Source organism: Gadus macrocephalus, chromosome 18 (assembly GCF_031168955.1).
Source record: "Gadus macrocephalus chromosome 18, ASM3116895v1".
Lineage (NCBI taxonomy): Eukaryota > Metazoa > Chordata > Actinopteri > Gadiformes > Gadidae > Gadus > Gadus macrocephalus.
Window position 1 is genome coordinate 7,676,626 of NC_082399.1, and position 15,773 is coordinate 7,692,398.

General features: G+C 43.4%; 2 protein-coding genes across 2 annotated transcripts; one reads left to right on the forward strand and one right to left on the reverse strand.

Annotated features, from left to right (window-relative positions):
* Window positions 1–629: 629 nt before the first annotated feature.
* On the reverse strand, window positions 630–11,047 carry anxa11b (annexin A11b). Its single transcript, XM_060036211.1, has 15 exons — window positions 10,896–11,047; window positions 8,951–9,370; window positions 8,673–8,710; window positions 6,613–6,753; window positions 6,273–6,360; window positions 5,952–6,046; window positions 5,725–5,838; window positions 5,376–5,466; window positions 4,625–4,704; window positions 4,248–4,304; window positions 4,035–4,128; window positions 3,412–3,507; window positions 2,911–2,969; window positions 2,384–2,506; window positions 630–1,877 (listed from the first exon to the last, which is right to left on the reverse strand). Exons 2-15 carry the CDS (start codon window positions 9,351–9,353, stop codon window positions 1,818–1,820), a joined length of 1,539 nt encoding a protein of 512 aa, XP_059892194.1. The 5' UTR covers window positions 9,354–9,370; window positions 10,896–11,047; the 3' UTR covers window positions 630–1,817.
* Window positions 11,048–12,003: 956 nt separating this feature from the next.
* LOC132446107 (zinc finger CCHC domain-containing protein 24-like) lies at window positions 12,004–15,767 on the forward strand. The gene is made up of 2 exons (XM_060036216.1): window positions 12,004–12,485; window positions 14,425–15,767. Exons 1-2 carry the CDS (start codon window positions 12,264–12,266, stop codon window positions 14,920–14,922), a joined length of 720 nt encoding a protein of 239 aa, XP_059892199.1. The 5' UTR covers window positions 12,004–12,263; the 3' UTR covers window positions 14,923–15,767.
* Window positions 15,768–15,773: the final 6 nt, after the last annotated feature.

A 15,773-nucleotide genomic window follows, 5' to 3' on the forward strand; every position in this document is an offset into this window, starting at 1 on the left:
TTCCCCACAAGATATCACAGGAAGCAGATGCAGCTACCGCAGGGCAAATACAAACCACAAACATCAAATATTCATTCTGCTTTGTTCTTGGACCATTGGCCATGTTTGTGCTTCTACATTCTATGTCAATACATCAGAGACCCAGAGTGCTAACAATGGATATCAAATGAGACTCAGAACAGCCAAGAGACTGACGGTGCTGCCAGATCAGCCAAACCAAATAACCCACACAACCTCTGGGGGCCGATGCCGAAAAGACACTCAAAGAGATTTGGACGTTACCAGTGTCTCCTACTATGGAAAACTATTGATAGCCTAGCAGTTGTGGGAAATAACTATTGTGTGCAATACCATTTAATTTCACTGCTCAGGAGAAACCTGACAATTATCCACTTGTAAGACGGAGGGACATAAGAACTCACACTCGTTACCTTCTGTTGGCACCGGAGGAGCTCTTAAGCTACTCTAGGCCAAGCATTTCATACCATGCATAATATATAGCTAAGGTGGCGGAGCGAGGAGCGGCTTTGAAATGCAAATAGCCCATTGTTGGTTTGTTCGCCAGAAATGGATTAATCGTTCAGATTTTTTTTATGCAGACTCACACAATCCACCAGTGCACACGGAAAGTCCTTACTCATAATGTATTTTATTCATTTTGCAAAATGTGGCTTTGTAATACGTGTGTATATGGCCCACGTGGAGATATAATCTTAAAATGGTACATTTAAGATACATAGCTATGTATAATCTAAACATTTGAGAGTCGATTTTAAAATATAGTTGGCAACATATTGTAAGTATATTAATTTAAAATGACAAAACAAAAATGTGGCTGGTAGATAAATGACAAGTGGGCTACACAGTGAATGTTACCTCAAGGGAACCAAGAGCCCTCTGCTGGCGATACAACAGACAGCAACCATGTCAAAAAAACAACGTTGCAATCACAGGACTAAAACAATTATTACAATGGCACGATGACACTTGGGTGTATTCGAATACACCCATAGAATGATTGATAGACAACATGTTAGGAATATACAATACATTTTCTGTTACAAGCAGGTATGAATGGTTTAAAAAACATTATTCAAAGCTTTGGGTTCAGCTTTACAGCAAGGCCACATGTGTAAATAGCTTCATGAAATTGATATGATGAAAATAGAAAGATAAATTGTAAGCATTCATTAAAATGTAATGTTATTATGTATGGGGTTGATTTGCATAGAGGTCTTTGTTTTATAGATAAAGCAGGTTATTTTTGGAGTGCAAGATTTTTCCTCAGTATTTCCCTGATTACCATGATTGGAAAGCAATTATGATTTATGACTTTTCCTTCATTGTCTATAGTGGATTTAAAAAAAGGATGCACCACTAAAGTAAATATTTCATGTTCACCATACCATATTGTCAATTCCTTTTGACATCCAATTCTAAAGTAATTAAAATAAACAAAATAAAAATGATAAACCATGCAATTTATTACTTTCAGGTGGATACTATGATTGATGACCCACATCAAATTAGATCAAAAAAGACTGGCAACAAATCAGACAACCTAATATCAAAATTAAATGTTAGTATGACATTTAGTTACATGTAATTAACATTTCTCTACACCTACATGGTGAAATGCACTAGGAAAAATAAAAACATAAAAGAAGAAGCTTCATAAAAAGTGGTATTTTAATGATCCAATAAATTGGCTGCATGCAATTGGGACTCAGTATGAATTATGATTTCCCATGACATAGTTATTGGTTACTTTGAGGACATCTACAGTGTCACTAGTATTGGCAAAGCACCTTTCCTTTTTAATCACTTCCGCCGCACAACTTCAGCAGTAGCTTCTGGTAATCCCCAGAGGTATCGCCCTGAGAGAAACATTTGTAGATCAGCACAATGCACATAATTTCACAACAACCAATGTTGAAAACATTCATTCATATATATATATTATATATATATGAAAGGTGCTGTAGGTTTGGGGATTGTATGAGCAGAAGAGTCGATTTTGAACCTAAAAACTCCCCAAAACAATCCCTCCTTCCCTATGTTTCTCCGCCATTGAAAAGTGTTGTATTTCCCGAACCTGTGATTCTCTAGGCCTGTGATTGACAGGCAAGATGGATTCCCCGGACCAATCAGGGCAAAGATGCCCTGACTGGTCTGAAATGAGCCAGGAGAGGTCTAAAATGCTGACTTGTACAGAGGCAAGCAGAGTCAACTCGAAAAATTCCTTCACACAGTGGATTTCACTCATTATTAGCTGATAGATGGCTATGTCATTTGGAACGCATTACACTCAAATAATGAATTCCTGCCTAAAGCACCTTTAATTACACATTAATAAAGTCATGTTAATGCACTTTTGACTTACGGAGATGTGAGTGTACAGGGATTTTTGGTAGTTCTTCAAGTACTCCTGTCTGATGTCCAGCATGTCCTTCTCTGAGCGGGACACCATGATGCGGATGAGGGTTCGATCCTTGGTGCCGGCTCCCTGTGGTTCAAACATGTTATTGTTGTGGACCAGATTTTCAAAAGGTGACATTCAAAGATGAGATTAAAAAATGACATTCAAAAGGCATAAGTCCTCTGTAACTGGGGTCATACTACAACACGAAAACAGTTTTAAAACGCATTTCACATCAAACATCTTTCATAGGGTCATTTTCCAGTCTAGTCCGTGTATACACACACAAAACAAGAGAAGACTTTGGGGGGAAAAAACATCTAAAAGACGAAGAACGCGTTTTTGTGCTGCTCCGGCCCCCGGGGGAGTGTTTTTGCCCAGCAATCTCTGACACCATAACAAACAAACCGACAGGTTTTGTTGGTTTGTCGTAAACACACACTTTTGAGAACCACTTTTGACACACAAAAAGGGATTGAACCATGCTTTACCTGCATGGCCTTATGAAGCCTCTCTGCGAAGTAGGCTGGGGTGTTCCGGATGCATTTCACTGGACAGAGGAAACAGTTTGTTAGTGATCAAAACTGTTTAGATTAAAAAGGTGCAGTGTTTAGAATTGAGTGGCATGTAGTGGAACAGAATGGGCAGAAATGGAATGTATTATTAGGCAGGACTTTCTAATTGGTAACCTTGGAATTAAGAATGGTTGTTTTTTCGTTTCCTTAAACTGAGGCATTTAACTCTTCATACTACACTATATGACACTAAATTCTACACTGTCTACTGTCCCGCTGCCATATTTTACTATACGATCTCCTGATAACTAATTAATTTAGGTGGTATCCTTTATATTGTTTACACTGCATGAATTTCAAATCGTAATCCGTACAATAAATAAATACAATGACTTGTGCAGACTATTAAGTAAGCATAAGTCAGACACAAAGTCCAACGAAAGACTTTGACTGAGAATGAAAAACAAAACCACTTACCAACAGCCACCATGCCTGACTCCACGTTCCCAGACATTTCTCTGCAGATGCTCTTCACGATGTCTCGGCCACACATCTGCTGGTACTCGTGGAACACTGTCAGAAGAACAAGGAGGCAGTTACTTATCTGAGTCCAACCTGCTGCTGCCCAAACGCGTCTGCAGACCACAGCATGAAAGGGCGATGAATGGCTCCAGGCTGATTTCCCTCATTCAGTCATTTTAGCAGATGCTACTATCCAAGTGGTTTTGTTAAAGTATGGTTGCAAGAATATATAAATGTTTAGGAGCAGGTAAGGTTATCTTACTCAGCCTACAGATAGACAGCGGACATTGGGGTTCGAACCGAGGCCCTTTCGGGCTGATAGTCAACCATACAAACTACTTAAGACTCTACAGTACAGCCTTTCCTTTGCAACTATGTGCAAAGGAAAAGTGCTTGAGTGAGGAGAGTTTTGACGCTATGTATCACAAAAGCATGGACACACACACACACACACACACACACACACACACACACACACACACACACACACACACACACACACACACACACACACACACACACACACACACACACACACACACACACACACACACACACACACACACACACACACACACCTGTTCTGAGGTGAGGAACACTGCGGGCACACAGGATAGCGTTGAACTGAGACTCATCAGTTCCCACTTTATTCTCTCCAGCGGCATGCAATTTCTGCAAGACGCACACAAACAGAAAAATACTTATAAAACCAACAGTCTTCCTAACAAACTGTGGAAAACCGAATGATTAAAACATTGGTGTTGCTGTCTTGATGTGTGCCAGATGTTTACCTGAGCATCCTGCTTGGCCAGAGCAACATCCACATTTTCCCTCTCGTCACGATTTCCCTGAAAGAGAAAAGGAAATAAAAATCACATCACGACACACACTAGTACAATGACAGAGTAGCATTCGAGCAAAGGAGTATCAAAGTATCAAACAATTTACATAGTTTATCTCAATTCCTACATGAACATTTATTTCTCCTTTCTCCTTCAACCTTTTACATTTAACGTCAGTCTATTTGCTCAGGGGTATCTTTAGCATACGATGAGCGTGTGTTTCTTCCAAGCTGATCACGTGGATATTATTGTCTGCGAGGCTCTGGCCCGTGTTGATGGGGCTTCAGGATGGAGCCCTGTGGAAGGGCGCGGTGTGGAGCAGCTACCTGACAGAGGGACACCAGCAGCCTGCGGAAGTGCCCTGAGGTATCGTTGCTGATGGCGTCCTCCAGAGACTTGCCATACTCTGCAAGGTAAAAAAGCGTTGCATGGGCACAACGCGATCAAACAGGCTGATTTCCCACAGGGTCACAAAACGCAAGGCTCGTGTCTTCAACCCAACGCAATCAGAGGCTCGATTTACGAACCAAAAGGTTTATAGCAGATCCGTTGCTGTTTATTACTACGATAATCGTCCCTTTCCAAACCAAAAAACTGTAGGCATGATAAACAATGTCATTAATAAACCACAAGGCTGTTTTTAGAAACTAGGCCATTGTTTTGTCTCTTGCATCAATATCACATTCCATAGTAGAAGCTCCAACGTATATGACGTGAAGATGAATTGGCGCCTTTTAGGATATTTCTTACTGGTGTACTCAAGTATGGGGTACACCAGTAACTATGGGAAAACAGGCCGTGGTTAAACTTTTTATAAAACTATGAATCAAGACTCGTATAACCTAATAAAAGGTTGCGTAAAACAGTGATGCTTCAGAAATGTCTGAAATTTTAGTAAAGTTATATAAAGGCAACTTCATTAAGTTACAATGTTGATCTTATTTGTATTATCGGAGTAAATCAATGTCACCTGAAACTACCTCTTGACACTATTTCACATCCCTCAGCATTGCAAAGGAAAAAAGGATAATCTCGAAGCCATGCGAACCTGAATAGAAACCCAGAAATAAAACTCACCAGCTTTGTAGACCTGGTTGATTTCGCCAATCTCTGCATTGGTGCGAGAGGAAAGGATCTCAATGAGGCAGGCTTCATCCGTCCCTGCGCCCTGTACGGAAAGTGAAGGCAAATGACTAAAGTAGGACACGCCTACCCTTGAGCCAACACAGACCATGGAAACCCATCCCTCTGTATTCCCTGTTCCCTGAACCTACCATTATTCATGGAGAAAGCTACTCATCTATCTAAATTTTTCCTTAGCCCTGTGTTATTATGAGTCACACTGTGTGGTTTGCTCGAGGAAAAAGAAAACGACATTCGGTGCGACATTTTGTTGTTGTTGTTGAAACAAGTCAACTGTTCCAACCTTAATGGCTTCTCTGAGTTCAGCCGCGTCGAAGGCCGAGGGTTTCATCAGCGTGGCGATCACCAGGTTTTCAAAGTTTCCAGTGAGCTCAGACTTCAGGTCCTTGAATAAATCCTAAAGGGAGACGCACAACACCAAGACGGTGGGTCCAAAGTCACCGCAGATATGGATTTTGTCACGTGTAAAATGGGCCGGTGTGTCCCAACCGTGTGTTGGTGAGAACCTACCTTTCCGTAGGTCGTTTTGTAGGCGGCTACCAGGGGAACTCTCTGCCTCATAGAGCGGTTTCCCAGGAGTTCAATAATCGCTGACTCGTTTGTGCCTGTTCAAAATGTTGAAATGAAGACAATCATTTGTTCTGACATGATTATTGAAACCCGACCATTTACCAAGATCGGTTGGAATGAATGAGTAACTGTTCTTAAATGACTTTCCTGGTTAAAATATAAATGAAAGGTTACATAATGGTTGAATAAGATAAAACAGCCTGAATACGTATTGCTTCGAGTGTAATGTCAACATAAAAGACTGAATTGCCGTCAACTGACCGAATCCCTTCATGGCTTTGCGAAGGACTTCGACGTCCCTCAGAGGGTCGGCGCTGGGGAAGTCTTTAATGGTACCCCGGAACCCCTTCTAAACCAGACAAAACACCGCAATGCGACACACATTCAGCACTGGAGGAGAAAATCGCAAACACAATACGATCACTATGAAACCCCTTGAAGACTGTCAGGGAAAGTTTGGCCGTTGTTTTTTTTGCAAATCTTGATTTGTAAATATATTGAGTTTCAACTCAGTCTAGAATTTTTTTTGTTTTGTCATTACTATGATATTGCTATTATAATATCCATGACAGCCCATTGATAAAGCATGGTGGATACTTACGGCAATGGGCACGGGGCCGGAAGAAGGGGCTGAGCCGTACCCAGGCATGGGGGGGTTGCCTCCACCGGGGGCACCGGGGTAATTTGGCATGGGCTGGCCCGGGGCAGGACCCTGGGGGTAGCCCTGCTGGCCCCCTGCTGGCTAGAAGTAGATTAGAGCAGAGTAGAGATCTTTATTATCACCACAGTAGGCCTGCCCTAACCCTAACCCCGTAGCAGAATGAGGCCCAATCCCATTTCTACCCCTTACCCCTCCCCCTTGTTTTGAAGGGGTAAGGGGAAGGGGTAAGGGGAAGGGATAGAAATGGGATTGCGCCTTAGAATCAGAATCTCTTCGTTGTCATCGCACATGGTACAACTAATTTAAATGCAATCCAGGCGGTGCGATTCACAAAAACAAATTGTAAATCTATAAGAAAAGAAATATATGTACTGTATAACAAATAAAAGATAAAATATACAAATAAAGATAAAAAATACAGAGAAATAAGAATAGCAGCTGAGGTAACCGCTATTGCACAGCAGTGTTCCGTTTTTTTTGTAGTGCAAATTGGTACATTCAGGATGTTTTTTTAAGGTGCTTGTGAAATGAGATGTCGTTGATTGTGAATGAATTGATTCTTATTTTGCATGCATAGCTTCTGGGGGAGAAGACACGGGGCCCGGACAGGAAACCAGAAGCTGGAAGTAGCTTGGTTTGACCGTGTTTCCTTTTCTTTCTTTTTTTTTACTACCAAAGAGAAACTACCTTGTGCAAGGGGAGCTTTCAGAAGGGGGGGGTTTATGAGTGTATTACAACAGTGGCCATTCTACACAGTGTTAAAATGAAACTTTTACAGAGGCTTAATTAGTTTACTACTGCTGGCTGAGTTTGTGTTCCCCAATTACGTGCTTTCAGATCTCAGCCTCCAGCAACCTTATTGGTCGAAACCAATTTGAACTGAAAGAAATTTCACCAAGATTTGAGCTCCGCTGAAATCCGACTTTAGAAATTGATCTACAGTCTGATTTGGGAGACTGTCCCAAAAGGAGTAATTCATAATCTTCAAAATGCCTACAGTCTTTGGACACTGTCTATCACGGAGCACTGAGATTTGTTAGGCCAGAAAAAAGAAAAAGTTTGGTTGCTGTTGGTTGTCAGTTGAGGTCATTGGTAGGTATGGAATTTATTTTATTTTTCTCAGCGGCAGCGAATGATAGGTAGGACTTTTTTCTTTTTTTTTACAGCAGCTCATAAATTAATTTCGGTCGCACATAAATTGACAGGGTCGGTCGGAAACCGGAACCGAACAAAAAAACTTTTTAGGCCTTACTAATATTAAACCCCTGACGCACCACTGCTCTTTGTATGCTCGAGTTGGATGGTTTGCCCTGTCCACCCGCAGACTCCATCATTGGCATATCCTAATTTATAAGACTATCCTCTGTGTTCTTCCTACATACCTGCAGAAGTATGTAATTCAGAAAAACACAGGAGCTTATCAGCTCCGCTCTGAGGACTAGTTTTTACTGACTGTGCCTCGAGTCCGTACTGAACTGGGCAAAAGGGCATTTAGTTATGCTGCTCCTTTTTCATGGAACCAGCTGCAAAATGCGCTAAAACTTAAGAAGCTGGTTTCTATAAACAGGTTTAAATCCTTTCTTTATGATGTTGAAGCTGGCTCTTCTGTTCGTACATGCTTTGTTTGATGAAGTTCTGACTGTATCTGTGGAACTGTGCTGCTGCCTGTCTTGGCCAGGACTCTCTTGTAAAAGATATTTTTAATCTCAATGAGACTTCTCCTGGTTGAATAAAGTTTAAATACAAAAAATAAAAAGAATAATAATGCAGCAAGCGGTACAAAATAATAACAATTGAAACGTGTCAAGACATTAACCTAGAATCAATTAATGCGACAGAAATCCAATATCCCCATCTCTACTCCATAGCTACACCCCAAGGAGAGAAGGACACAGCCACTGCTTCCATACGTCAGGGGGCTATACTTAGCAACAGGTGTGTAGGGTGAGATAAAGGGTGGGAGAAAGGGTGTGAGAAGGAGTATAAGTTAGGTTACATACCATTCCATAGCCGGCGGGTGCACCACCCCAACCTCCACCTAGAAAATGAATATCAATGACACATCTCAAACAAATGCATGCTTTAAGAACGGGTGGGTCCGGGCGGCCAGCCCCAAAGTCAACTAACGTACAGTACATAAAGACTATGTTCACCTTTAATGGCCATTACTACGAAGACTGCTAGCACGACAAGCATCAAATACACTGGTAGGGAAACATGAGGAATGGTCTTTAATGGAACACCTTTGAAAAGAGCCAGTAATGGCATGTAGCCTCACCTGCTGGGGGCATGGAGGGGTAACCTCCTGCCCCAGCCTGGGGTTGGTAGCCCCCGGCCTGCCCTGGGAAACCTCCAGCCTGGGCAGGGTAGCCACCGCCCTGGGCGGGGTAGCCCCCGGCCTGGGGAGGGAAGCCCCCGGCCTGGGGAGGGAAGCCGCCGGCGCCGGCCGGGTAGCCCCCAGCTTGAGGAGGGTACGATCCTCCAGCCTGCTGCGGGTAGCCGCCTGCCTGGGGAGGGTAGCCTCCTGCCTGGGGAGGGTACCCCCCGGCCTGGGGAGGGTAGCCCCCTGCCTGGGGAGGGTAGCCGCCTGCTTGGGGAGGGTAGGCCCCTGGTTGTTGAGGGTAGCCCCCGGCCTGTGGGGGGTAGCCCCCGGCCTGTGGCGGGTATCCTGGATAGCTCATATTCTGTTCTCTTGGTTCTGATGGGGAGAAAAATAGTGAAGTGAAAAGTGCCGAAGTGTATATATCTATACATAATACTCTTTGTAAAGGGAGCCGTTGTCTTATTATTATTTTGAGTTTGAACGGAATCCTCAAGACATAGTGCCCGTTGGGCCCAGTGGTGAATCATTGTCAGACGACAGCCGATGGATTTCAAAGTGGGAGTAAACACTCCCTGGTATTTTATGAGGCCACTTAAAGGCACCCAGTGCAACTTTATGTAAACATTCAATGAAAAATAAACATTCAATTTCTAGTCTTTTTTACACATAGTAAGTTTCAATAACTCCATACCATTACATATCGACATTCAAGGAGCAAAGATGAGACGTCGTTGTGTGGTGAGAACTGATAGAAAATCGTAAACAACAACAATCGCCGGTGGGGAGAAGCCATTTTTCCATTGACTGGATGCCTGCTTTATTTATTGTAGGTTACAAAAAATAAAGAAAATGGCGGCATTGTTGTTGTTATCGATTTTGTATCAGTTCTCACCACACAACGACGTCTCATCTTTGCTGCTTAAATGTCGGTATGTATGGTATGGAGTTATTGAAACTTACTACGTGTAAAAAAAGACTAGAAATTGAATGTTTATTTTTAAGCCTCGAAAGTTGCACTGGGTGCCTTTAAGGACCTCGTCATCACCAGAAGACCAATTGGCTATTTCCATCTACGTTTCTGGTCTGATTTCAGAATAGTAAACTTCCTCCGACTCGAGGTTTCCTTAAATAATAGAATAATACCAATTTAATGTTGTTGTTTTTATACAATCCATTCAGATATATTACAAGAGGCAGCCTGAGCTTGGTAAATTCGGAAAGGCTTATATGTTTATTTGCAGCATGCCTTACTGCATACCCGACCTGAAATAACATTTGCATTGGGGGAGAATTTGACTGCTTGCCCAAGGCCAATCAGTCCTTCTAACGCCTACTACCCCTCATCATATGAGGTGAAGAAGCAATCTCGTCCTCGTTCGATTCCTTACTTTTGACAGGCTTGTAGGTTAGGCCACTGAGATCATCATCACCCGTATGCATGCCACCATAGCAAATGGTTGCTGCTAGCACGACATAACTATCAGTATGGTCAGCGGGACTACATCTAGCCGGGCGGGGGGACAGCTCTCGCCCTGCACCAGAAAGGTTGTTTAGCAAACAAGGGCTGACGTCAGACCAGTGTAGCATTATAGCTTCGTGGCCAATGGTCGCACTTGTGAAAAAAATGTACGACCCATTTGCCCCCGTCTTTTGAGTACCAACGGTATCAAGTATATCACTACAAATTCGGAGAATTTAAATAAAGACACCTCGGTTGCGCATCATTTAAAGAAGTATCGTTACACATCGCCTGACCAAAACATGCATTATGACCACAAAATGTCCCAAGACAACCATTCTTAATTTACATGAATCAGCGCGTCGAGTGTGTAGATTTCGGGACAATCCGCAATCAAATGTATATCTAACGGCCAATGTAAAAACCAACAGCTCGACTTACTTTTTCCACACCCAATACAGGAAGAGGCAACAACGATCTCTGCCGAGCTGTCTCGACTATCCTGTGGGCGGGACCTGCATTCTCTGCCTTTGAATCATATGAAGTTTGGCCCCTCGGCTCCTGAGTTGTAGTTATTCATAAGACTCTCAGTGAGCTGGTGATGACGGACATATAATTAACACATTTATTAAAAAAAAAAAAATTATAAACTTATTATAAGTTTTTCATTGGGTCAAGTTACTTTATATAAGCCAGAACGACAAATATAAAAAATATATACACCCACGCAGGTTTTCACTATGACCCCTAGATGTCAGCCTTGAGTATTCGTGAGACAATTGGACGTCAATGGATTTACCGACCCCACAATTATTAAAGTGCCATATATTAAGGTGTCCTACGAAATCCGTAGGAACCCTATGTATTCGTTATTTATCATTAGGTGAGTGCTGCAAACAGCGCTCAACTATTGTTTTTCTAGGCTTTATTTGTGTGAATGCTGTAACACCAAATTCACTCTAGTTATTGACATCTTTTTTTGCCAATTAGATGGCTCGAAAACATAATTTGAATCAAATACTGCTTACTACATTATATAATTGTAGTCATTAGGTGATTTCCACCACCCTACTCACCATCCTGTATGAACCCGTCATAGTTGCTTGCAATTATATTAATGAATGCATCTAATCTACATATAAACACATTTCTCAGGTCTAGGACTAGACTTTTTATTGTGATTTTTCGACAAAAGTGCCTTTCGAAAAAAGGGAGGTAACACTGGTTGAGCACGCACACACACACACACACACACACACACACACACACACACACACACACACACACACACACACACACACACACACACACACACACACACACACACACACACACACACACACACACACACACACACACACACACGCGCACAGGCGCGCGTTTCTATTAGACTTAGAAGTATTAAACATGTTATTACCTGTTTATGACTGTAGACTATGTTAAAAACGCAGAACCAACTGTTTTAAAACGTATCTGATCAAACCCCTTTCTCTTTGCGTACCCCGTTGGCCCTCCTATTCGTCATGACGCAACCAGGGGTTCAGCAGAAATTGCGTGCAGGCTGCAGCTCATTCAAAGTACAGCAGAACTGCACAGCATAGCACAGCTCTTTGGACTCGCACAACTTTTTTTTTGCCTGCTCTATCATGGTTCCAGTGAGGTTCCCCATTGACCATCACCTGGCCACCGGGGTGCCCTGATGAGCGTTAGATATAACTCTAAGTGGGATGACAGAGGGGACAACTTTTTATACGTTTAAAACAAGAGCGCTTCTTTTTTTTTTATAGCGTCATTAGAGCAGCGATCAAGATGATGTCCGCGATAGAGACGGGTGCCGCCGTTTACCAGCCGGCCCAGCTGCTGAACTGGATGTGCATGTCTCTGCAGGAAAGCCAGACCAATGCCTTCGATGCGTTCAGACCCGGGTCCGAGGGCTTTTTGGACCTCCACACCGCAAAACGCTGTGCAGCTGAGCTGAGCTCTCCGCTCCACTCCAACTATCTGAACAGCTTTTTGCAGCTCAAGAGTGAGGTATAAATACTGTACATGCTTTTGTTGTCATACCCCGTGCATTGTCCATATTGCTTCAATTGTTCTCATTAGTTCTTATAGCTTATGCAGAGGCCGACTAATGATGCGACGCTGTCTTGCTGTCTTGTAAACACAATAGTTTACATTTTTGAGAGGCGGGCCACAATTAATGGAGTAGCCTACTTTGTGGATGCTTGCTCTTATAACTATGTTGATCATTCATATTGTCATACTTATATATATTTGTTATTATTATTATTTAAACAGTGGTGGCAATACTTTTGCTGAGTCTAAATCCCCCCCAGTGAAAGAATGCCGCTCAGTGTATGTCGAAAGCTGATGTATTTTTACTGCATATGTCTGTTGCCCATACAGCGAAAACCTCACCAGCATTCCTCCAGCTGGTGAGCCACTGCGGCGAGAGAGCGCGCATGTACTACATGAATGTGTGTCTTGTACCCGGGTGCATAGTACCTGTGTGTGTTCCCGCTGGTCTGGGATCAGCAGGTAGGGGCAGACGAGGTGTATGGTGAGAAAAGGCCCCTCACGGATTTTTTTTTTTTCCAAGTCAAAATGAAGAGTTCAGCGGGGCCGGCCACTGCATGGGTCTATGGGGCCACTTCGCTTGGTGGTTGATTGCCCATCATGAGTGTCTAATGTGCCCATATATATTATGAATGGAAGAGAACGTCGGAAGAAACTATTTTACTCACTTTTACATGGCTGTTTTTCTCCCCATGCCTCCCACTAGGTAAGGCGTGTAAGTCGTTTGCAAAAGTGCGTCCTGGTTGATCTGTGTAATGTTATTAATAGCTAACGTATTGGACAGAATAGTAGAGTAGCCTATGATGAGAGGGATGTAACCATATGTGCATAAAATGCAGTTGGTAAATGAGACGTCAAACCCCTGCTGTCATCAAAATCACAGTGTTTATGAGGGAGTACAATTTATTTCCTGTGTTATCCTGCAAGCAAACTGCCTCTCTCTCTCGCACCCCCCCCCCCATCCCCCCCCCCCTGTCTCTCTCTCTCTCTCTCTCTCTCTCTCTCTCTCTCTCTCTCTCTCTCTCTCTCTCTCTCTCTCTCTCTCTTTCTCGCCCTCTCTCTCTGTGGTACCATGGAAGCTATCTCCTCCCAAAAGGGGCACAATGATCGGATTGTGCCCTCCCCAGGCTACAGCCCTGCCCAATGGCACTGGGAAGATGCACAGCAACAAAGGCATTCTGTTCCCTTTAAGGAAACGGGACACTATATGCTCGCAGAGTAAATGCAACACATCTGCAGCCCATGAAACCGGCCCACTGTGTGTGGAGCAGACGCTGTCAAAACAACAGAATTAATTAAGTTTGATGGAGTGATGGGTGAGGTTAAGAGCTTGCTCTTCCCAATCCCATGCCCCCCGATTATACGGTCACGTATCTGATTAGAAAGGTATGGATGTTATAGAACGGCAATAACGACACAGACGTTGTAGCAAAACAGTGTTCCAACACTTTGAAAATTTAATGATGAGATAAAATCACAAACTGTTGTTGGAAATCATGCATTCATTACTATTAAAAATGGAAGGGTAGAATGTTTTTGTAATTGATATATAAATACAAAGCTATGAGTCAAAACTGTATGGCAAGAAAATAGAGAAAACTGAACATAAAAACATTCTTATCAATATTTTGCATTTATAATAATGTAGGATAGAGCGGAACAGGATAGTCTACTGGCCATGGGGTCAGACTCCGAGGCTGAAGGTACTGGGTTAGATCCCCAGTGTCCGCAGGCCAACCTTCAGCGAGACGCCCCAAAACCCCACCTTGGTGACACGTAGCTGGGTTCACCGTCAGCCGCGTGTGGATGAAAGTGTCAGTGCTAAAATGTCTCAACAGTAAATAAAACGGATTCTGACGCCCTGCCGGGACATGTGTGTGTGTTTTTGCGACAGGCCTTGAACAACAGCCCCCAGCTCTACAAGAGCCCCTCCCCGTACGGGTCCCTGCACAACATCGCCGAGGGTCCGAGCTCGCTGACGGACCCCTTCTCCGAGCTGTGCCTCTCGCCATCGCCCGCGCGCAGGCTCAACAAACGCCCGCCGCCCAACTACCTCTGCCACCTCTGCTTCAACAAGGGACACTACATCAAAGACTGCCCTCAGGTGAGCCGCGAGGGGGTGGTGGTGGTTGTTGTGGTTCTGCTGGGGGGCCGACCCCAACCCCCCCCCCCCCCCCCCCCCCGCATCTGGTGGGGGGAGTGTGACCTGACTCAAAACAGACGGGTACAAAAAAAAAGTTGGGGAAACGAGCAGCAACTAAAGAAAAAAGAAATGTGTGAAGGGAATAAGGCTTTGAAGTGGCAACTGTCCAAGAACCCCCCCCTCCCTTCGCAGGTTGAGAGACGCCCTTTATCCCCAGACGTTCTCCATTCCTGGGTTGAGTCTGACTAGTTTTATTCTTGTCTTCAGGGGAATTTCGTCAAATTGTATGAGACATCCTACATAATAGGAGTCCAAATTGTATGGGTGTGACTTTTTTGTGTATTTCTGTGTGTGTGGATGCGTGTGCGTGTGTGATGTATTTGTGTGTGTGTGTGTGTATCTGTGGATGTGTGTTTGCATATGTGCCTGTGTGTGTGTGAGCATTCAAATGTGTGTGTGAGTGCACCACTTTTGTGAGAGTGAATCTATGATGTGTGTTCATGTGTGTGGGTGCATGTGGGAGAGTGAATCTAGTGTATGTGCTTGCTTGTGTGTGTGTGTGTGTGTGTGTGTGTGTGTGTGTGTGTGTGTGTGTGTGTGTGTGTGTGTGTGTGTGTGATGTGCATGCTTACATGTGTGTAAGTGCCCTTGTGTGAGAGTAAATCTATTATGTGTGTACGTGTGTGTGGGTGCATGTGTGAGAGTGAATCTAGTGTATGTGCATTTGTATATGCGTGTGAGAGAGTTAGCGTGATATAAAAACAACTCCACAGCACCAATTATGAAAGTGCATAGTCATGTTAGATGTGCAGCGACGGGTCAGTAATGAACAACTGATGCTAGATGAGATCTCTGAGCCTTAATGGGAGATGATGGTTTTCTGTGAAGCTACAGCAAAACTCTTTTTTCGTACAGGGGAAATACCTGACATTTGTCAGAAGTAATGAAAGGGAATTGAATAACACATGGGACAAAATGTGAGGCAGTTTTTTTTTTTTTTTTTACAGAAACTATACTTAAATTCAATGATAGAGTCAGTATTGGAAAGTAAACGGTTGGTTCAGAAAGCTGGTAAAAAGCGAAGCCAACTGCAAAAATAG